Source organism: Dermochelys coriacea, chromosome 10 (assembly GCF_009764565.3).
Source record: "Dermochelys coriacea isolate rDerCor1 chromosome 10, rDerCor1.pri.v4, whole genome shotgun sequence".
NCBI lineage: Eukaryota > Metazoa > Chordata > Testudines > Dermochelyidae > Dermochelys > Dermochelys coriacea.
The window spans coordinates 48,033,081-48,054,333 of NC_050077.1; the positions used below are offsets into that span (position 1 = coordinate 48,033,081).

The 21,253-nt window shown below is 51.8% G+C and overlaps 2 protein-coding genes across 2 annotated transcripts; both read left to right on the forward strand.

Annotated features, from left to right (window-relative positions):
* Positions 1–3,557: 3,557 nt before the first annotated feature.
* On the forward strand, positions 3,558–6,997 carry LOC119862116 (zona pellucida sperm-binding protein 3-like). The gene is made up of 9 exons (XM_038418145.1): positions 3,558–4,106; positions 4,840–4,958; positions 5,047–5,150; positions 5,224–5,401; positions 5,480–5,600; positions 5,701–5,792; positions 5,890–6,035; positions 6,180–6,305; positions 6,838–6,997. Exons 1-9 carry the CDS (start codon positions 3,666–3,668, stop codon positions 6,942–6,944), a joined length of 1,434 nt encoding a protein of 477 aa, XP_038274073.1. The 5' UTR covers positions 3,558–3,665; the 3' UTR covers positions 6,945–6,997.
* Positions 6,998–12,269: 5,272 nt separating this feature from the next.
* LOC119862117 (zona pellucida sperm-binding protein 3-like) lies at positions 12,270–15,710 on the forward strand. Its single transcript, XM_038418146.2, has 9 exons — positions 12,270–12,819; positions 13,553–13,671; positions 13,760–13,863; positions 13,937–14,114; positions 14,193–14,313; positions 14,414–14,505; positions 14,603–14,748; positions 14,893–15,018; positions 15,551–15,710. The coding sequence occupies exons 1-9, from the start codon at positions 12,379–12,381 to the stop codon at positions 15,655–15,657; spliced, it is 1,434 nt and encodes a 477-aa protein (XP_038274074.1). The 5' UTR covers positions 12,270–12,378; the 3' UTR covers positions 15,658–15,710.
* The last annotated feature ends 5,543 nt before the right edge of the window (positions 15,711–21,253 follow it).

Genomic DNA, 21,253 nt, shown 5'->3' on the forward strand with positions numbered 1-21,253 from the left:
GGGACTGTCTAATGTCAGCACCTAGCACACGGTATAAAAATGCCCCTAACAGCACCCCTGGGTGCTAGGGGAGTGCTGACCACCTTTCACACAAGGCAGGAAAAGACTAAGACACAGGAAGATTAAGTGAGATTGCCAGAAAGGCTTTGACACAGTGTGGAACGTATCCTTGGTCTATTGCATGCTAAGGGGGTGTCTCAACCATCAGACCATTACTCTCAATGCTTTTCAGCCCATATTCCCATAGTCCCTTTGTTCTTGTCCCCTCTGACTAGCCGAAATCCAGCCCCCATGCTGTAGGTACATTTTCCCCCATCTCTGGCATAAGTCCAGTCCTTCCCCCAAAATCTGGGTCCTCTAGTTGGGAAGCTCCAAGACCCTGACATCCCTCGAATCCACCTTCTTTCTCTGCACTCAGCTTGTTTCTCTCCCTCTCAAATGTTGTTGGCTGTATCTAGACAAACAGCAGGAATCATTCCTGTCCTCATTTCATAGAGGAGACTGTGAGGTTCAGTGCCGCTAAACCTAAATTAGTGGCCAGTTCCCAAACTAAGCGTTGGTGGTGCTGCATGAGGGGCGAGGATTCAATGCCTGGAGGTACTGCAGCTGGTAGAGCAGTCAGACCCCTGACCTGCCAATTTTCTAGCTTTCTCGGGTGCCTTGAAGAGGGGATGCAAAATTTGGTTTTTAAATAGAAATTTCGCTACAACCTTCACTAAACTGGGAAAAGAGCAATTCCGTCACGTGGAGCCAAAATTACACCCCTGAGACTCACCTGCTTTGGACACGGTCCTCCGCCCCTTGACCTAACCTTTCTGTCAGTGGGCTTCACAGCTGCTTGGCAGAGAATCAGGATTCCTGGGTTCTCGACCCAGCTGTGGGAGGACACTGTGGTCTGGTGCTTAGCACAGGGAGGGTAACCGACCACATTCACTCCATGCATTCATTTCAGACAGCAGCACGGCTGTGACTGGGATCATCTGGAGAGCCCTGGATTTTATTCCTAGCTTACCCAGGAGGAACATGATGTAACCTCTCAGTTAGCTTAGTTCTAAGATGCCGGAGCATGAGAGATGCCTTGCCCTAGTATAGGGCTATGAAGCCTTAATCAGTTATTAGCGATGTAGCTAAAAGTAGGTATTAAGAGCCATCAGTGGAAAGGACCAGTTTCATGTCATCCCATGGGCTCCCCGCAGGTATGGTGTTGAGAACAAGTGTCTGTCTCTCTCTGGGCACGCTGTCATTCCATGTAGGGCTCGCAGAAGTCCCATTGCTTGCTCCATCAAACCAGAGATAAATCTGAATAACTTCATATGGACTAGCTTTTGGAGCTTGCCCTTAGTGCAGGCCACTAGATTCCCACAGGAGTACCTGTGCCCCAAGAACCTCATGATACCAACTAACAGAGAGTACTGGGAGACACAAGGGCACAGGGACCCTCTGGGTTCACCAAAAGAATATCATGTAAGGTCTCTAATGCAACCCTGGGTCACATAGGTCATCATAACCATTGTGAGATGTAGGTATGGGGAGTAGGCAAGGAGCACTGAAAATTAGGTTCTGTAGGCCTTGTAGCTAAAGCAGGCCTCTCAAAGGTAGTGGGTCTTGAGACAAAGTCCTCCAGCCAGCTAATGAGGAGCTGGCAGAGACTTCAGAAAGAAACTAACAAGAAGAAGTCAACACTGGAGGGGGAACCCTCGCTAGAGGTAAACATCAAAGATGCAGTCTGGTGTTTTTGAGGAGCAAAAAGACACCCCGACATCAGATGCCTAGGAAGTAAACTGACAGCGAGTTGGCCTCATGAAAAAGGAGTCTCAGCCAGGCTTAGCTGAAAATGCTGGAGAGAACTTCAATGAGAGACACTTTTCTGGACTGGAGGATAAACTTGTTAGTTATGTGTAGGCTCCAGAACGCGAGTTATGATTTTGTTTCACAGCTAGCCGTTTGTTTCCAGCTCTTGTTTATATGATACCATTTTTATATGACTCTCCATTCTGTCTTAAATAAATCTCCTTTTGCTTTAGAATTGAGCTGAAGCGTTGTGCGTGATACAAGAGCGGTGAGCTAACACCAAACTGGTAAAGGGGGACGCCCTGTTCCTTTAGAAACAGAAGGTCTGGGATTTCTGTGGATCTCCAGTGATCAGGGCTGGATCCCACTTTGAAGGGACTTGAAGCCTGGGGTGCACTGATAGTCAACCTGCCAGGCAAAAGGCAGGGCTGGGCTATCCCAGAGAAGAACGCTTGAGGCGCTGATGGGCTGGTTGCATTGGGGAGCTAACACCCAGCTGGCACAGGCAAGGCTCCTTCATACTGGAGGCTGGTGGCAACTAGGGTGCTGCACAGCCCTGGCTGCCCTGAGAAGTGTCACAGTCTCTATCCCAGGAAACTCAGTTTCTCATGGATCCTCCCCCCAGGACAGGCCCTCTCTTGGCTTTGAAAAAGAAACCATTCTGGGGGAGGGGAGATATGGGGACGGATGCGGGGAACACGTTGGGGAAAACAACTCAACCCCGCAAACTCCACCCCAACCCTGGAACGAGAACACCAGTTTTGGAACTCATCTGGGGACGGGTTATGCGGATATTGGAGAGGACACCAATTTCCCCTTGAACAGATTTTAGTTTCACACTTATCCACAGTGGAACAGCTGGTGGGCCAGACTGAGAGAGCAAGTGACCAGAAATGCGGCTGTAGCCCGCTGGGAGGTGGAAGCACTGGGGGCTGGTCCCTCTTTCATCATTTATCCACAACAGAACAGCTTGAATGGGAGAGAAGGGGGAAGCCCATCATCAGAATGTCCCCTAGCTCAGTGGTTCAAGCATTCTTCTGAGAGATGGGAGACCCCTGTTCACATCTTTTCTCTCCCCTCAGCAGAGAGGGGGAATGAAACCTGGGTCTCCCACATTCCAGGTGAACGCTCTAACCACTGAATGAAAGATCTGAGGAGGACACCACGTCCTGCTCCAGTGGAATTGTGAATGGGGTCAACATGGGCAAGCAGCACAGCTAGTGACTTGGGCTCCGCATACGACGTAGGCAACTAAATGCCTAACTTCCCCTGGCTCATGGATGGCTCTGGGCTTAGGTGGGAGATAGGTGCTCAGATGCCGAGAGGGAAGCAGCTGGGCACGTGCCCGGAGGCTGAGACACGGGCACCTAGGGAACTTTATACTGTAAAAACTTCGGTGCTGCTGAGTGAATTTGGGCACCTACAGAGTTCGCTGTACGGTTTGTATCAGAGGGGTAGAATCCGACAAAGTGGGTATTCATCCACGAAAGCTTATGCTCCAATACCTCTGTTAGTCTATAAGGTGCCACAGGACTCTATGCCGCTGTGCGGTCTGTGGATCCCAGTGGAGCCAAACCCAGGATTTACAGGCCTAAATTGGGGATTGAGGGCCCTGGGTCCCTTTGTGGTGGAGCCCACCCTTAGCCTTCCATTGAACGAAACAGGGCAGGAATTTCCCAAACCGCAGCTGGTGAACTGAGCAACAGGTGGCGCTGATTCCCATTGACCCTCCTATTTCCCAGGTTCAGGGTGTGGGCACTGGGTATGATTGGGCCCCGGTTACCTGCAGATTGGGGGAGAGTGTTAATTACCTGCGACAGCTGTCACCTGGCTCTGGGTCACGGTATAAAGCCCCAGAGCAGCAGTTTCCCTCCATGCTGGGGTTGCTGGAAGCAGGCAGGATGGGGCACAGAAACAACCTGGGCTTTGCTTTTCTGTGCTGGGTGGTCAGTGGGGTGACCTGCTACAATCCCTGGGATTTCTCTAGGATTGACTCAGCTATCTGGAGACCCACCCCCAGGGCTGAGCCCCCTCGACGACAAGCCCATGTGCCTTCTCTTGCCCAGCCTTACCCTTGGGCTCGGGTTGATGCTTCGCAGGTCACGGCTGTGTCCCTGCTGCAGCCTGTCATGGTGCAGTGTGAGGAGGCTCAGATGGTGATCACTGTGCACAGGGATCTGTTTGGGATGGGGAGACTGATCAAAGCTGCTGACCTGAGCCTTGGCCCAGCTGCCTGCCAGTACACATCCCTTAATGCTGCAGAGAACACAGTGATCTTTCTGGCTGGGCTCCATGAATGTGGCAGCACCTTGCAGGTAAGGATTCATGCAAACCAGGAGCCCCTACTGATCCCTAGCATCACTGCCCCTGCCTTGTCTGATGGGGTTAAAAATGGGGCAGTGGGAGAGAACAGGGGGTGGGATTTTGTCCAGGTCATTGACCAGCTCCCTGGTTTTTCCTGGGTGCTTCTGCCTAGCTTCTAATCTCATGCACCAGGCAAAGAACTCTACCCTGCTGAGCTCCTGGAGCAGGCTCACAAGTGGAGCCTGAAGAGGGTGCTCTGGGGGTTCAGACAGATTTTACTTCTAGACACCCCTGTCCAAAGTCATTCTGCAGACTCCTCAACTGAATAAACTGATTGGTGTTAGCCTGAGCTCTGCATAGCCTGTAGGAGGGAAAGGGACGGACTATTGGCTTCCTTAATCCCTGGTCAAAATTCACCTGAAAGCAGCTAATGGGTTAACCCTGGGGGTTTTACTGTCTGAGAATCCTTCACAATCTGCACAGAGGAAACCAGTGAGTAGAGTTGTGTAAAATGGCACTACTGTGACGCTAGTCTTCCTATGGCTGCTCTAGCAGACTGAGCTCTGAAATCCCCTGCTTCTAGTGGCCAGGCCTTCCGAAGGCAGTTGCCACTTCACTGGGCACTTGTTGGAAAACTTGAGCTCTTGTTTCCATCTGGCTGAGGCCTGTTCCTAGGCTCATCTGAATGACTTTACACATGCTCTGGGTACTAGTGTTAACCCTTCCATGTCTGGTTCTTCCCAGATGACCCCAGACTCCTTAGTTTACAGCACAAGCCTGAACTATAACCCCACCCCTGCCAGCAACCCAGTGATCCTGAGAACCAATCCAGCTGTGATTCCCATTGAGTGTCACTACCCCAGGTGAGTCTGAGCTGCTCAGATCTCCTCCCTCCCCATCAGTCCCTGGTCTGGGATCTGGCTCAGTGACTGAGGTTTGCTCCTTTCCCAGGAAGGACAATGTGAGCAGTAAAGCCATCAAGCCAACATGGGTTCCCTTCAGCTCCACCCTGTCTGCTGAGGAGAGGCTGGATTTCTCCCTGCACCTGATGAATGGTAGGTGGGAGGTCCCTTCAGGGGAGCTGAGCCCTGCCCTGTCTGTCCTGCTCACTGTGAACTTGCCTTGCAGATGACTGGAGTGCTGAGAGACCCTCCAATGGATTCCAGCTGGGGGAGGTCATGCATATCCAAGCTGATGTCAGCACTGGGAACCATGTGGCTCTGAGGCTCTTTGTGGACAGCTGTGTGGCCACCCTGAGCCCAGACAGGGACTCCTCTCCCCGCTATGCTGTCATTGACTTCAATGGGTAAGAGCTGGGAGCCCTTTCTAGTCTAGAATCTCTCAAGTCTGTGGGGATATTACTAAACAGAGTTCTTGTGTGTAGGTGCCTGGTGGATGGGAGATCAGATGACACCACCTCAGCCTTCATATCCCCCAGGCCCCGGCAGGACACGCTGCAGTTCATGGTGGACGTGTTCAGGTTTGCAGGAGATGCCAGGAACTTGGTGAGCTCCCTGATTTCTGCTCCAAGTCTCTTTCCCCAGGCTAAGCAGCTGTTAGTGTCCCCTGGGATGGTCCTGATCCCTCTTCCCACTTCCCTTCTAGATCTACATCACCTGCCATCTGAAAGTCACTGCAGCTGAGCAAGCCCCAGATCCCTTGAACAAGGCTTGTTCCTTCAACAAAGCAGGCAACATGTGAGTAGACTAGAACCCCATCAGGGGAGTGACTGGGGAAAGGCAGCCTAGAATAGAGAACTCTTCACTGTAGATGACTGTTCCTGTTCTGTTCCAGCTGGTCTCCGGTGGAAGGCACCAGAGACATCTGCAGGTGCTGTGAGACTGGGAACTGTGCATTGCTTGGAGGACAGTCTGGGAGAGGCAGCCCTCTGGACAGATGGCCAGGGAGGCGCTTCCAGAGAGATGTGGCCTCTGGGCATGGTAGGATCTGTGCCCACTTCACCTGGGAAGATGTCTGGCTTACTCCAACAGACTGTTCCTGGGGGATCTTCCACCCAAAATGGGATGGATGAGACTAACCTGACATGTTTTGGTTCTCTAATAGTGCTTCTCTCCTCAATACAGGTGAGCCCTTGGTGAAGGAAGCTGAGGCTGATGTTGTGGTAGGACCTGTAATCATCTTTGATGCTGATCAAGGATCAAGGGATCTCTCAGTTGATCAAATGGAAGCAGAGAAGGCAGCATCAGAGGGTAACTAGTACTACTCAGAACAAGTCTCATGGTGCCTCTACTGTCACTTATTAATCTACATTAGGGTGGCTTGGAAAAGTTGATCTAAAGGATGGATGGAAGAAATGGGTCTTGCAAGATCAGCTGTAAGAATCCCTTAGACCCAAAGGGGTTGTTGGTAACAAGTAACCTTGGCTCAAGGAGGGCTCCTCGCTGAGATAGTCCAACATTGACTGGCTCTGGTTGGACCATCAGCCACTGTAGCCTGGGCTTATCTGCTGGGACACCAGTCGTGTGGCCTGAGACCTGCAACCTATTGCCTAGTGGGATCTATAAATGGGTGCTGATCTCCTGTTCTGGCCACTTCTAGTAGACAAACTCCAACTGGCATCGCTAAAAAAGACGGCCCTACAATAGAGCTCAAGTAAAATCCCCCATTTTATTAACTGTGTGGCCTTCACTCATGTACCCAGCAAGTCCATGGTGGATTTCTGGAGAGGTTGCTGGAAAAGCAACTAGCTGCAGTTTTAACCATGTGTTCTTCCTCTTGTAGGATTCTCTTCTGCAGCTGGGCTGATCTCAGTGGCAGCTGCCATTGCACTGGCCTTCGTTACTCTGGGGATACTTGTACGCAGAAGATGCAGCCGTTCTAGTGCCTGAGCAGTCACGTGCCTTGTACCTTCTGTCTAATGTAAATAAATCCAATGACTAGAGTCTGGTCTAGGACTTGTTCTTAATGGGCAAGGGAGAAGGAAGGAGGGGGGGAAATGGTGTGGCTTGTGCACAAACCACATCATGGACTCTCCAATGGGCTTCGAAGGAGAGATGGCTGCCTTCAGGTTCCCAGAGTCAAATGGCTGGTATCTCTCCATAGGCAAATGGCAGGGGAATTTCCCGCCTTCTGAACTGTCCATTGGGCACCTGTAACCATTACAGGGCTCTAGCAGCAGAGAGAACACAAATCCCCCAGCCACTGTGCCCTCTGAGTGAAATGAGGGAGTTCCTGCTGACGCTGACTCTGACTGTGGCTTCAGGTGATGCTCTAGGACAGGGGTTCTCAAACTTCATTTCACCACGCTCCCTTTCGGCCAACAATTACTGTCATGGCCCAGGGCATCAACCCTCAAGGGCGTGAGCCCTGGAGCCCGTGGGCTCTGACCCTGGGCAGTGGGGCTCAGTCTGTAGCTTTAGCCCCAGCCAGTCTAAGACAGCCCTAGGAACCCTATTAAAATGGGGTCATGACCCCCAGTTTGAGAACTGCTGTTCTAGGAACGCTTCCCCCGATCCTTGTGTCCAAGGTGAGCAGGCTTGCCAAGTTCTTCTCACCATGGACTGAAATCACCAATGGTGTGAGATGTTGGGGTTAGGGCTAGATGTGAGTGTGCAGGCCAGCCCCCTTCATTGCCCTGTGCCACCAGGCAAAAGGAGCCTAAGAGGGGTGGGCCAACTTTTTGGTCTGAGGGCCACAGCTGGGTATGGAAATTGTGAGCATTCCTGAGCTGGGGGGAAGGGGACTCATGGGGTGTGGTACGGGGGAGGGGGAGCTCTACAGGGCAGTAACAGCAACTCTTAGCGGCCCTGCTGGTAGTGACCATACCAGGCCCCCTAGCTGGGATGGTTGTGAGAGCCCGGAGGCTCACATGCTGCTGGCCTTAACCATTGGCTAGCTTGGGAGGAGGCTGGCGCTGTGGGGATAGGGGGCACGGCCATGTAGGGGCAGGGTCCGATCCTGGAAACAGCCCAGTGAAGTCTGGGTGGTAATGCCAGTCGCGCCTCTGCAATGTGACTCTGCTTGTAGGAAAATGGTGCTCATCAAGGAATTGTGAGGTGGGAGCTGGGCGGAGCAGGACGAGCCCCTGACCCTGCTCCCCAGCAGCAGCTCAAGGCCTGGATTAAAAGGTCTGATGGGCCGGATGCAGCCCACAGGCCTTTGTTTGCCCACCCCGCTCTAAGAAAATCTTCCAATTTCTGCTCATGCTCTGGGCCATGACCTGCAGATCAGTGATCGTGCCCCTAGAGCAGGCTTGACTCAGTCTGAAGGGCTCTGCTATCTTGATCTCTCTACCGCTGTAGAGAACACAGCCAACCCTGCTCTGTGACAGGGCGTCATTTGTTCAAACAACCTCTCTCCTACCGCTGCGTGGGGAGCAGATTTCGCCCAGGGCTGCACAAACAAGATGTGCTGTCAGCAAACCCAGGGAGGGTATAGGGAGCAGCATGGTGTATGTTCCCAGAACAAGTGCTCTCTGCAGGAGTGGTTATTCAGCCTTGTGAGGCTGCAGTGGGGCACTGAAGCTGGTAGGCAAGATAGTGGGGAAGTAGCAGCCCCTTTTTCCTCAAACAAATGTAGCACTTTCAGAGCAATGGCCTTTGTAGGCTTCCTGTGAACCTAGACTTGGAAGGGACTCTAAGCTACAAAGGTAGTGATGGGGACTGTCTAATGTCAGCACCTAGCACACGGTATAAAAATGCCCCTAACAGCATCCCTGGGTGCTAGGGGAGTGCTGACCACCTTTCACACAAGGCAGGAAAAGACTAAGACACAGGAAGATTAAGTGAGATTGCCAGAAAGGCTTTGACACAGTGTGGAACGTATCCTTGGTCTATTGCATGCTAAGGGGGTGTCTCAACCATCAGACCATTACTCTCAATGCTTTTCAGCCCATATTCCCATAGTCCCTTTGTTCTTGTCCCCTCTGACTAGCCGAAATCCAGCCCCCATGCTGTAGGTACATTTTCCCCCGTCTCTGGCATAAGTCCAGTCCTTCCCCCAAAATCTGGGTCCTCTAGTTGGGAAGCTCCAAGACCCTGACATCCCTCGAATCCACCTTCTTTCTCTGCACTCAGCTTGTTTCTCTCCCTCTCAAATGTTGTTGGCTGTATCTAGACAAACAGCAGGAATCATTCCTGTCCTCATTTCATAGAGGAGACTGTGAGGTTCAGTGCCGCTAAACCTAAATTAGTGGCCAGTTCCCAAACTAAGCGTTGGTGGTGCTGCATGAGGGGCGAGGATTCAATGCCTGGAGGTACTGCAGCTGGTAGAGCAGTCAGACCCCTGACCTGCCAATTTTCTAGCTTTCTCGGGTGCCTTGAAGAGGGGATGCAAAATTTGGTTTTTAAATAGAAATTTCGCTACAACCTTCACTAAACTGGGAAAAGAGCAATTCCGTCACGTGGAGCCAAAATTACACCCCTGAGACTCACCTGCTTTGGACACGGTCCTCCGCCCCTTGACCTAACCTTTCTGTCAGTGGGCTTCACAGCTGCTTGGCAGAGAATCAGGATTCCTGGGTTCTCGACCCAGCTGTGGGAGGACACTGTGGTCTGGTGCTTAGCACAGGGAGGGTAACCGACCACATTCACTCCATGCATTCATTTCAGACAGCAGCACGGCTGTGACTGGGATCATCTGGAGAGCCCTGGATTTTATTCCTAGCTTACCCAGGAGGAACATGATGTAACCTCTCAGTTAGCTTAGTTCTAAGATGCCGGAGCATGAGAGATGCCTTGCCCTAGTATAGGGCTATGAAGCCTTAATCAGTTATTAGCGATGTAGCTAAAAGTAGGTATTAAGAGCCATCAGTGGAAAGGACCAGTTTCATGTCATCCCATGGGCTCCCCGCAGGTATGGTGTTGAGAACAAGTGTCTGTCTCTCTCTGGGCACGCTGTCATTCCATGTAGGGCTCGCAGAAGTCCCATTGCTTGCTCCATCAAACCAGAGATAAATCTGAATAACTTCATATGGACTAGCTTTTGGAGCTTGCCCTTAGTGCAGGCCACTAGATTCCCACAGGAGTACCTGTGCCCCAAGAACCTCATGATACCAACTAACAGAGAGTACTGGGAGACACAAGGGCACAGGGACCCTCTGGGTTCACCAAAAGAATATCATGTAAGGTCTCTAATGCAACCCTGGGTCACATAGGTCATCATAACCATTGTGAGATGTAGGTATGGGGAGTAGGCAAGGAGCACTGAAAATTAGGTTCTGTAGGCCTTGTAGCTAAAGCAGGCCTCTCAAAGGTAGTGGGTCTTGAGACAAAGTCCTCCAGCCAGCTAATGAGGAGCTGGCAGAGACTTCAGAAAGAAACTAACAAGAAGAAGTCAACACTGGAGGGGGAACCCTCGCTAGAGGTAAACATCAAAGATGCAGTCTGGTGTTTTTGAGGAGCAAAAAGACACCCCGACATCAGATGCCTAGGAAGTAAACTGACAGCGAGTTGGCCTCATGAAAAAGGAGTCTCAGCCAGGCTTAGCTGAAAATGCTGGAGAGAACTTCAATGAGAGACACTTTTCTGGACTGGAGGATAAACTTGTTAGTTATGTGTAGGCTCCAGAACGCGAGTTATGATTTTGTTTCACAGCTAGCCGTTTGTTTCCAGCTCTTGTTTATATGATACCATTTTTATATGACTCTCCATTCTGTCTTAAATAAATCTCCTTTTGCTTTAGAATTGAGCTGAAGCGTTGTGCGTGATACAAGAGCGGTGAGCTAACACCAAACTGGTAAAGGGGGACGCCCTGTTCCTTTAGAAACAGAAGGTCTGGGATTTCTGTGGATCTCCAGTGATCAGGGCTGGATCCCACTTTGAAGGGACTTGAAGCCTGGGGTGCACTGATAGTCAACCTGCCAGGCAAAAGGCAGGGCTGGGCTATCCCAGAGAAGAACGCTTGAGGCGCTGATGGGCTGGTTGCATTGGGGAGCTAACACCCAGCTGGCACAGGCAAGGCTCCTTCATACTGGAGGCTGGTGGCAACTAGGGTGCTGCACAGCCCTGGCTGCCCTGAGAAGTGTCACAGTCTCTATCCCAGGAAACTCAGTTTCTCATGGATCCTCCCCCCAGGACAGGCCCTCTCTTGGCTTTGAAAAAGAAACCATTCTGGGGGAGGGGAGATATGGGGACGGATGCGGGGAACACGTTGGGGAAAACAACTCAACCCCGCAAACTCCACCCCAACCCTGGAACGAGAACACCAGTTTTGGAACTCATCTGGGGACGGGTTATGCGGATATTGGAGAGGACACCAATTTCCCCTTGAACAGATTTTAGTTTCACACTTATCCACAGTGGAACAGCTGGTGGGCCAGACTGAGAGAGCAAGTGACCAGAAATGCGGCTGTAGCCCGCTGGGAGGTGGAAGCACTGGGGGCTGGTCCCTCTTTCATCATTTATCCACAACAGAACAGCTTGAATGGGAGAGAAGGGGGAAGCCCATCATCAGAATGTCCCCTAGCTCAGTGGTTCAAGCATTCTTCTGAGAGATGGGAGACCCCTGTTCACATCTTTTCTCTCCCCTCAGCAGAGAGGGGGAATGAAACCTGGGTCTCCCACATTCCAGGTGAACGCTCCAACCACTGAATGAAAGATCTGAGGAGGACACCACGTCCTGCTCCAGTGGAATTGTGAATGGGGTCAACATGGGCAAGCAGCACAGCTAGTGACTTGGGCTCCGCATACGACGTAGGCAACTAAATGCCTAACTTCCCCTGGCTCATGGATGGCTCTGGGCTTAGGTGGGAGATAGGTGCTCAGATGCCGAGAGGGAAGCAGCTGGGCACGTGCCCGGAGGCTGAGACACGGGCACCTAGGGAACTTTATACTGTAAAAACTTCGGTGCTGCTGAGTGAATTTGGGCACCTACAGAGTTCGCTGTACGGTTTGTATCAGAGGGGTAGAATCCGACAAAGTGGGTATTCATCCACGAAAGCTTATGCTCCAATACCTCTGTTAGTCTATAAGGTGCCACAGGACTCTATGCCGCTGTGCGGTCTGTGGATCCCAGTGGAGCCAAACCCAGGATTTACAGGCCTAAATTGGGGATTGAGGGCCCTGGGTCCCTTTGTGGTGGAGCCCACCCTTAGCCTTCCATTGAACGAAACAGGGCAGGAATTTCCCAAACCGCAGCTGGTGAACTGAGCAACAGGTGGCGCTGATTCCCATTGACCCTCCTATTTCCCAGGTTCAGGGCGTGGGCACTGGGTATGATTGGGCCCCGGTTACCTGCAGATTGGGGGAGAGTGTTAATTACCTGCGACAGCTGTCACCTGGCTCTGGGTCACGGTATAAAGCCCCAGAGCAGCAGTTTCCCTCCATGCTGGGGTTGCTGGAAGCAGGCAGGATGGGGCACAGAAACAACCTGGGCTTTGCTTTTCTGTGCTGGGTGGTCAGTGGGGTGACCTGCTACAATCCCTGGGATTTCTCTAGGATTGACTCAGCTATCTGGAGACCCACCCCCAGGGCTGAGCCCCCTCGACGACAAGCCCATGTGCCTTCTCTTGCCCAGCCTTACCCTTGGGCTCGGGTTGATGCTTCGCAGGTCACGGCTGTGTCCCTGCTGCAGCCTGTCATGGTGCAGTGTGAGGAGGCTCAGATGGTGATCACTGTGCACAGGGATCTGTTTGGGATGGGGAGACTGATCAAAGCTGCTGACCTGAGCCTTGGCCCAGCTGCCTGCCAGTACACATCCCTTAATGCTGCAGAGAACACAGTGATCTTTCTGGCTGGGCTCCATGAATGTGGCAGCACCTTGCAGGTAAGGATTCATGCAAACCAGGAGCCCCTACTGATCCCTAGCATCACTGCCCCTGCCTTGTCTGATGGGGTTAAAAATGGGGCAGTGGGAGAGAACAGGGGGTGGGATTTTGTCCAGGTCATTGACCAGCTCCCTGGTTTTTCCTGGGTGCTTCTGCCTAGCTTCTAATCTCATGCACCAGGCAAAGAACTCTACCCTGCTGAGCTCCTGGAGCAGGCTCACAAGTGGAGCCTGAAGAGGGTGCTCTGGGGGTTCAGACAGATTTTACTTCTAGACACCCCTGTCCAAAGTCATTCTGCAGACTCCTCAACTGAATACACTGATTGGTGTTAGCCTGAGCTCTGCATAGCCTGTAGGAGGGAAAGGGACGGACTATTGGCTTCCTTAATCCCTGGTCAAAATTCACCTGAAAGCAGCTAATGGGTTAACCCTGGGGGTTTTACTGTCTGAGAATCCTTCACAATCTGCACAGAGGAAACCAGTGAGTAGAGTTGTGTAAAATGGCACTACTGTGACGCTAGTCTTCCTATGGCTGCTCTAGCAGACTGAGCTCTGAAATCCCCTGCTTCTAGTGGCCAGGCCTTCCGAAGGCAGTTGCCACTTCACTGGGCACTTGTTGGAAAACTTGAGCTCTTGTTTCCATCTGGCTGAGGCCTGTTCCTAGGCTCATCTGAATGACTTTACACATGCTCTGGGTACTAGTGTTAACCCTTCCATGTCTGGTTCTTCCCAGATGACCCCAGACTCCTTAGTTTACAGCACAAGCCTGAACTATAACCCCACCCCTGCCAGCAACCCAGTGATCCTGAGAACCAATCCAGCTGTGATTCCCATTGAGTGTCACTACCCCAGGTGAGTCTGAGCTGCTCAGATCTCCTCCCTCCCCATCAGTCCCTGGTCTGGGATCTGGCTCAGTGACTGAGGTTTGCTCCTTTCCCAGGAAGGACAATGTGAGCAGTAAAGCCATCAAGCCAACATGGGTTCCCTTCAGCTCCACCCTGTCTGCTGAGGAGAGGCTGGATTTCTCCCTGCACCTGATGAATGGTAGGTGGGAGGTCCCTTCAGGGGAGCTGAGCCCTGCCCTGTCTGTCCTGCTCACTGTGAACTTGCCTTGCAGATGACTGGAGTGCTGAGAGACCCTCCAATGGATTCCAGCTGGGGGAGGTCATGCATATCCAAGCTGATGTCAGCACTGGGAACCATGTGGCTCTGAGGCTCTTTGTGGACAGCTGTGTGGCCACCCTGAGCCCAGACAGGGACTCCTCTCCCCGCTATGCTGTCATTGACTTCAATGGGTAAGAGCTGGGAGCCCTTTCTAGTCTAGAATCTCTCAAGTCTGTGGGGATATTACTAAACAGAGTTCTTGTGTGTAGGTGCCTGGTGGATGGGAGATCAGATGACACCACCTCAGCCTTCATATCCCCCAGGCCCCGGCAGGACACGCTGCAGTTCATGGTGGACGTGTTCAGGTTTGCAGGAGATGCCAGGAACTTGGTGAGCTCCCTGATTTCTGCTCCAAGTCTCTTTCCCCAGGCTAAGCAGCTGTTAGTGTCCCCTGGGATGGTCCTGATCCCTCTTCCCACTTCCCTTCTAGATCTACATCACCTGCCATCTGAAAGTCACTGCAGCTGAGCAAGCCCCAGATCCCTTGAACAAGGCTTGTTCCTTCAACAAAGCAGGCAACATGTGAGTAGACTAGAACCCCATCAGGGGAGTGACTGGGGAAAGGCAGCCTAGAATAGAGAACTCTTCACTGTAGATGACTGTTCCTGTTCTGTTCCAGCTGGTCTCCGGTGGAAGGCACCAGAGACATCTGCAGGTGCTGTGAGACTGGGAACTGTGCATTGCTTGGAGGACAGTCTGGGAGAGGCAGCCCTCTGGACAGATGGCCAGGGAGGCGCTTCCAGAGAGATGTGGCCTCTGGGCATGGTAGGATCTGTGCCCACTTCACCTGGGAAGATGTCTGGCTTACTCCAACAGACTGTTCCTGGGGGATCTTCCACCCAAAATGGGATGGATGAGACTAACCTGACATGTTTTGGTTCTCTAATAGTGCTTCTCTCCTCAATACAGGTGAGCCCTTGGTGAAGGAAGCTGAGGCTGATGTTGTGGTAGGACCTGTAATCATCTTTGATGCTGATCAAGGATCAAGGGATCTCTCAGTTGATCAAATGGAAGCAGAGAAGGCAGCATCAGAGGGTAACTAGTACTACTCAGAACAAGTCTCATGGTGCCTCTACTGTCACTTATTAATCTACATTAGGGTGGCTTGGAAAAGTTGATCTAAAGGATGGATGGAAGAAATGGGTCTTGCAAGATCAGCTGTAAGAATCCCTTAGACCCAAAGGGGTTGTTGGTAACAAGTAACCTTGGCTCAAGGAGGGCTCCTCGCTGAGATAGTCCAACATTGACTGGCTCTGGTTGGACCATCAGCCACTGTAGCCTGGGCTTATCTGCTGGGACACCAGTCGTGTGGCCTGAGACCTGCAACCTATTGCCTAGTGGGATCTATAAATGGGTGCTGATCTCCTGTTCTGGCCACTTCTAGTAGACAAACTCCAACTGGCATCGCTAAAAAAGACGGCCCTACAATAGAGCTCAAGTAAAATCCCCCATTTTATTAACTGTGTGGCCTTCACTCATGTACCCAGCAAGTCCATGGTGGATTTCTGGAGAGGTTGCTGGAAAAGCAACTAGCTGCAGTTTTAACCATGTGTTCTTCCTCTTGTAGGATTCTCTTCTGCAGCTGGGCTGATCTCAGTGGCAGCTGCCATTGCACTGGCCTTCGTTACTCTGGGGATACTTGTACGCAGAAGATGCAGCCGTTCTAGTGCCTGAGCAGTCACGTGCCTTGTACCTTCTGTCTAATGTAAATAAATCCAATGACTAGAGTCTGGTCTAGGACTTGTTCTTAATGGGCAAGGGAGAAGGAAGGAGGGGGGGAAATGGTGTGGCTTGTGCACAAACCACATCATGGACTCTCCAATGGGCTTCAAAGGAGAGATGGCTGCCTTCAGGTTCCCAGAGTCAAATGGCTGGTATCTCTCCATAGGCAAATGGCAGGGGAATTTCCCGCCTTCTGAACTGTCCATTGGGCACCTGTAACCATTACAGGGCTCTAGCAGCAGAGAGAACACAAATCCCCCAGCCACTGTGCCCTCTGAGTGAAATGAGGGAGTTCCTGCTGACGCTGACTCTGACTGTGGCTTCAGGTGATGCTCTAGGACAGGGGTTCTCAAACTTCATTTCACCACGCTCCCTTTCGGCCAACAATTACTGTCATGGCCCAGGGCATCAACCCTCAAGGGCGTGAGCCCTGGAGCCCGTGGGCTCTGACCCTGGGCAGTGGGGCTCAGTCTGTAGCTTTAGCCCCAGCCAGTCTAAGACAGCCCTAGGAACCCTATTAAAATGGGGTCATGACCCCCAGTTTGAGAACTGCTGTTCTAGGAACGCTTCCCCCGATCCTTGTGTCCAAGGTGAGCAGGCTTGCCAAGTTCTTCTCACCATGGACTGAAATCACCAATGGTGTGAGATGTTGGGGTTAGGGCTAGATGTGAGTGTGCAGGCCAGCCCCCTTCATTGCCCTGTGCCACCAGGCAAAAGGAGCCTAAGAGGGGTGGGCCAACTTTTTGGTCTGAGGGCCACAGCTGGGTATGGAAATTGTGAGCATTCCTGAGCTGGGGGGAAGGGGACTCATGGGGTGTGGTACGGGGGAGGGGGAGCTCTACAGGGCAGTAACAGCAACTCTTAGCGGCCCTGCTGGTAGTGACCATACCAGGCCCCCTAGCTGGGATGGTTGTGAGAGCCCGGAGGCTCACATGCTGCTGGCCTTAACCATTGGCTAGCTTGGGAGGAGGCTGGCGCTGTGGGGATAGGGGGCACGGCCATGTAGGGGCAGGGTCCGATCCTGGAAACAGCCCAGTGAAGTCTGGGTGGTAATGCCAGTCGCGCCTCTGCAATGTGACTCTGCTTGTAGGAAAATGGTGCTCATCAAGGAATTGTGAGGTGGGAGCTGGGCGGAGCAGGACGAGCCCCTGACCCTGCTCCCCAGCAGCAGCTCAAGGCCTGGATTAAAAGGTCTGATGGGCCGGATGCAGCCCACAGGCCTTTGTTTGCCCACCCCGCTCTAAGAAAATCTTCCAATTTCTGCTCATGCTCTGGGCCATGACCTGCAGATCAGTGATCATGCCCCTAGAGCAGGCTTGACTCAGTCTGAAGGGCTCTGCTATCTTGATCTCTCTACCGCTGTAGAGAACACAGCCAACCCTGCTCTGTGACAGGGCGTCATTTGTTCAAACAACCTCTCTCCTACCGCTGCGTGGGGAGCAGATTTCGCCCAGGGCTGCACAAACAAGATGTGCTGTCAGCAAACCCAGGGAGGGTATAGGGAGCAGCATGGTGTATGTTCCCAGAACAAGCGCTCTCTGCAGGAGTGGTTATTCAGCCTTGTGAGGCTGCAGTGGGGCACTGAAGCTGGTAGGCAAGATAGTGGGGAAGTAGCAGCCCCTTTTTCCTCAAACAAATGTAGCACTTTCAGAGCAATGGCCTTCGTAGGCTTCCTGTGAACCTAGACTTGGAAGGGTCTCTAAGCTACAAAGGTAGTGATGGGGACTGTCTAATGTCAGCACCTAGCACACGGTATAAAAATGCCCCTAACAGCACCCCTGGGTGCTAGGGGAGTGCTGACCACCTTTCACACAAGGCAGGAAAAGACTAAGACACAGGAAGATTAAGTGAGATTGCCAGAAAGGCTTTGACACAGTGTGGAACGTATCCTTGGTCTATTGCATGCTAAGGGGGTGTCTCAACCATCAGACCATTACTCTCAATGCTTTTCAGCCCATATTCCCATAGTCCCTTTGTTCTTGTCCCCTCTGACTAGCCGAAATCCAGCCCCCATGCTGTAGGTACGTTTTCCCCCGTCTCTGGCATAAGTCCAGTCCTTCCCCCAAAATCTGGGTCCTCTAGTTGGGAAGCTCCAAGACCCTGACATCCCTCGAATCCACCTTCTTTCTCTGCACTCAGCTTGTTTCTCTCCCTCTCAAATGTTGTTGGCTGTATCTAGATAAACAGCAGGAATCATTCCTGTCCTCATTTCATAGAGGAGACTGTGAGGTTCAGTGCCGCTAAACCTAAATTAGTGGCCAGTTCCCAAACTAAGCGTTGGTGGTGCTGCATGAGGGGCGTGGATTCAATGCCTGGAGGTACTGCAGCTGGTAGAGCAGTCAGACCCCTGACCTGCCAATTTTCTAGCTTTCTTGGGTGCCTTGAAGAGGGGGTGCAAAATTTGGTTTTTAAATAGAAATTTCGCTACAACCTTCACTAAACTGGGAAAAGAGCAATTCCGTCACGTGGAGCCAAAATTACACCCCTGAGACTCACCTGCTTTGGACACGGTCCTCCGCCCCTTGACCTAACCTTTCTGTCAGTGGGCTTCACAGCTGCTTGGCAGAGAATCAGGATTCCTGGGTTCTCGACCCAGCTGTGGGAGGACACTGTGGTCTGGTGCTTAGCACAGGGAGGGTAACCGACCACATTCACTCCATGCATTCATTTCAGACAGCAGCACGGCTGTGACTGGGATCATCTGGAGAGCCCTGGATTTTATTCCTAGCTTACCCAGGAGGAACATGATGTAACCTCTCAGTTAGCTTAGTTCTAAGATGCCGGAGCATGAGAGATGCCTTGCCCTAGTATAGGGCTATGAAGCCTTAATCAGTTATTAGCAATGTAGCTAAAAGTAGGTATTAAGAGCCATCAGTGGAAAGGACCAGTTTCATGTCATCCCATGGGCTCCCCGCAGGTATGGTGTTGAGAACAAGTGTCTGTCTCTCTCTGGGCACGCTGTCATTCCATGTAGGGCTTGCAGAAGTCCCATTGCTTGCTCCATCAAACCAGAGATAAATCTGAATAACTTCATATGGACTAGCTTTTGGAGCTTGCCCTTAGTGCAGGCCACTAGATTCCCACAGGAGTACCTGTGCCCCAAGAACCTCATGATACCAACTAACAGAGAGTACTGGGAGACACAAGGGCACAGGGACCCCCTATGTTCAGCAAAAGAATGTCATGTAAGGTCTCTAATGCAACCCCTGGTCACACAGGTCATCATAACCACTGTGAGATGTAGGTATGGGAAGTAGGCAAGGAGCACTGAAAATTAGGTTCTGTAGGCCTTGTAGCTAAAGCAGGCCTCTCAAAGGTAGTGGGTCTTGAGGCAAAGTCCTGCAGACAGGGGGGGTGGGCGTGCTTATCTCCATGGTGGACCATTGTGTATTGTATGTCATACAATGTCTAAGTCAACTGCTAATGAGAAGTTGGCAGAGACTTCAAAAAGAAATGAACAGGAAAAAGTCAACATTGGAGGGGGAACCCTAGCTAGAGATGCATTCTGGTATATTTGAGGGACAAAAAGACATCCCGACATCAGGTGCCCAGGAAGTAAACTGACAGCGAGTTGGTGTTGTGAATAAGGGGTCTCAGCCAGGCTTGGCTGAAAACGCTGGAGGGAATTTGGGTGAAGGACACTTTTCTAGACTGGAGGATAACTTGTTAGTTAAGTGTAGGCTCTAGAATGCGAGTTATGATTTTGTTTCATAGCTAGCCATTTATTTCCAGCTCTCACACTGGTTTTATTTGACTCTCTATTCTGTCTTAAATAAATCTCCTTTTGCTTTAGAATTGAGCTGAAGTGTTGTTTGTGATTCAAGAGTGGTGAGCTAAGGCCAAACTGGTATATAGGGGCATTCTGTTCCTCTGGAAACAGAGGATTTCGGATTTCTGTGGATTTCCAGTGGTTGGAGCTGGACCCCACAGGGGGCCGCTTTGAAGGGACTTGAAGTCTGGGGTGCATTGATTGTCAACCTGCAAGGCAAAAGACAGGGCTGGATAGCCCAGAGAAGAATGCTTGAGGGGCTGATGGGCTGGTTGCATTGGGGAGTTAACACCCAGCTGGCATAGGCAAGGCTCTCTCATACTGGAGACAGCCTAAGGGGAGGATCCACAAGGTCCAGGATCTCAAGTAATTACAGGGGACAACTAAAGCTATAACAGGGACAGGTGTGAGGTCACAGGGCTAAACGAAGGGAACCTGACGGGGACACCGAGCTGAGAACCCCGGACAGCGCCCACTGCTCCTTGAAGGTTTTAAGGGAGAACTCCAGAACCAGCTTCCAGAGGTTGGCCAGGAAACTCAGGGCCGGGTCTAGAGTGTTGAGCCAGTGCCAGAGCATGGACAGAACTAGCTGGTTCAGTACCAGTGTCCTCCCTCGGAGGGAGAGGCACCAGAGTAGTCCTGCCCATCTCCAGAGCCACTCTGACACCGTACCCTCTAAATCTTGCTAGTTCTCCAGTGGAGACAGATGTGTGGCAGAAAGGTAAATGTCGAAACAGAGCAGCGGACCTGCTCTCCACTGGATGGCCTGAAGCGCAGGTGGGAGGGAGCTCGCCTGCCACCCATCCCCGACCACAAGACCAGAGCTCTTGACCCAGTTGACCTGATCAGAGGAGGCTACCGAGTAGACAGCCTGGCAAGCCTCCTCCTGCACCAGGTCGCCTGGGTCTTGGACAGTGAGGAGCACGTTGTTGGTGTCCACTGACAGGACCAGCCGCAACTCCGGCTCTCGCAGCACGAACCCCATCAACTTCCGACGGAGGAGACAAAGGAAAGGCTCAATCACCAGCGCATACAGCTGGCCTGACAGCAGGCACCCCTCGCCCAAAGCTGATCAGCTCGGTCAGGGTCCAGTTGAGCTTTACCAGACACTCCGCGGAAGCATACAGCACCTAGAGAAACCCCACAAACTAGGGCTGTGGGAGATGGAGACTATCAAATGTTCTAAGGAAGAATTTGTCAATGGAAGATATCAGAATTTGGCAGAGCATAAAGCTACCCCACGGGTCATGAGTAACGAAGTAAACAAGATTATACAGGTTGGGAATTTGGCTACAGTACAAAGCTAATAGCATGAGAAGCGACTTCTAGTTTCCAGCACAGCAGAATAATGAAACACTGAGATAAGGACATTGGATAATGAATTGTAAAAAGGATAAACAACTATCGTATATATGACTGTATAATCAGAAATAAAATGCTTTTACCAGCAACTGTCTCAGTTGTGCTGCAAGCCAGCCTGCTAACAGCGACATAGGGCACGAAACCAAATGCTCGCAGAGTACCCAGGAGATACCCGTGCTCCATCCAGTCAAACACCTTCTACCTGATCTAGAGACAGGAGGGCAAACAACAGACCATCCCTACACCCAAGCTCAAGGAGATCCCGGACCAAATACAGGTTGTCGAAGATGGAGTGGCCCGGGATGGTGTAGGTCAGGTCGCGGTGGACCACATCCACCAGCACGGATCCCAGCCGCAGTGAGATGGCCATCACTATGACCTTGTAGTTCATGCTGAGGAGTGAGACAGGACAACAAT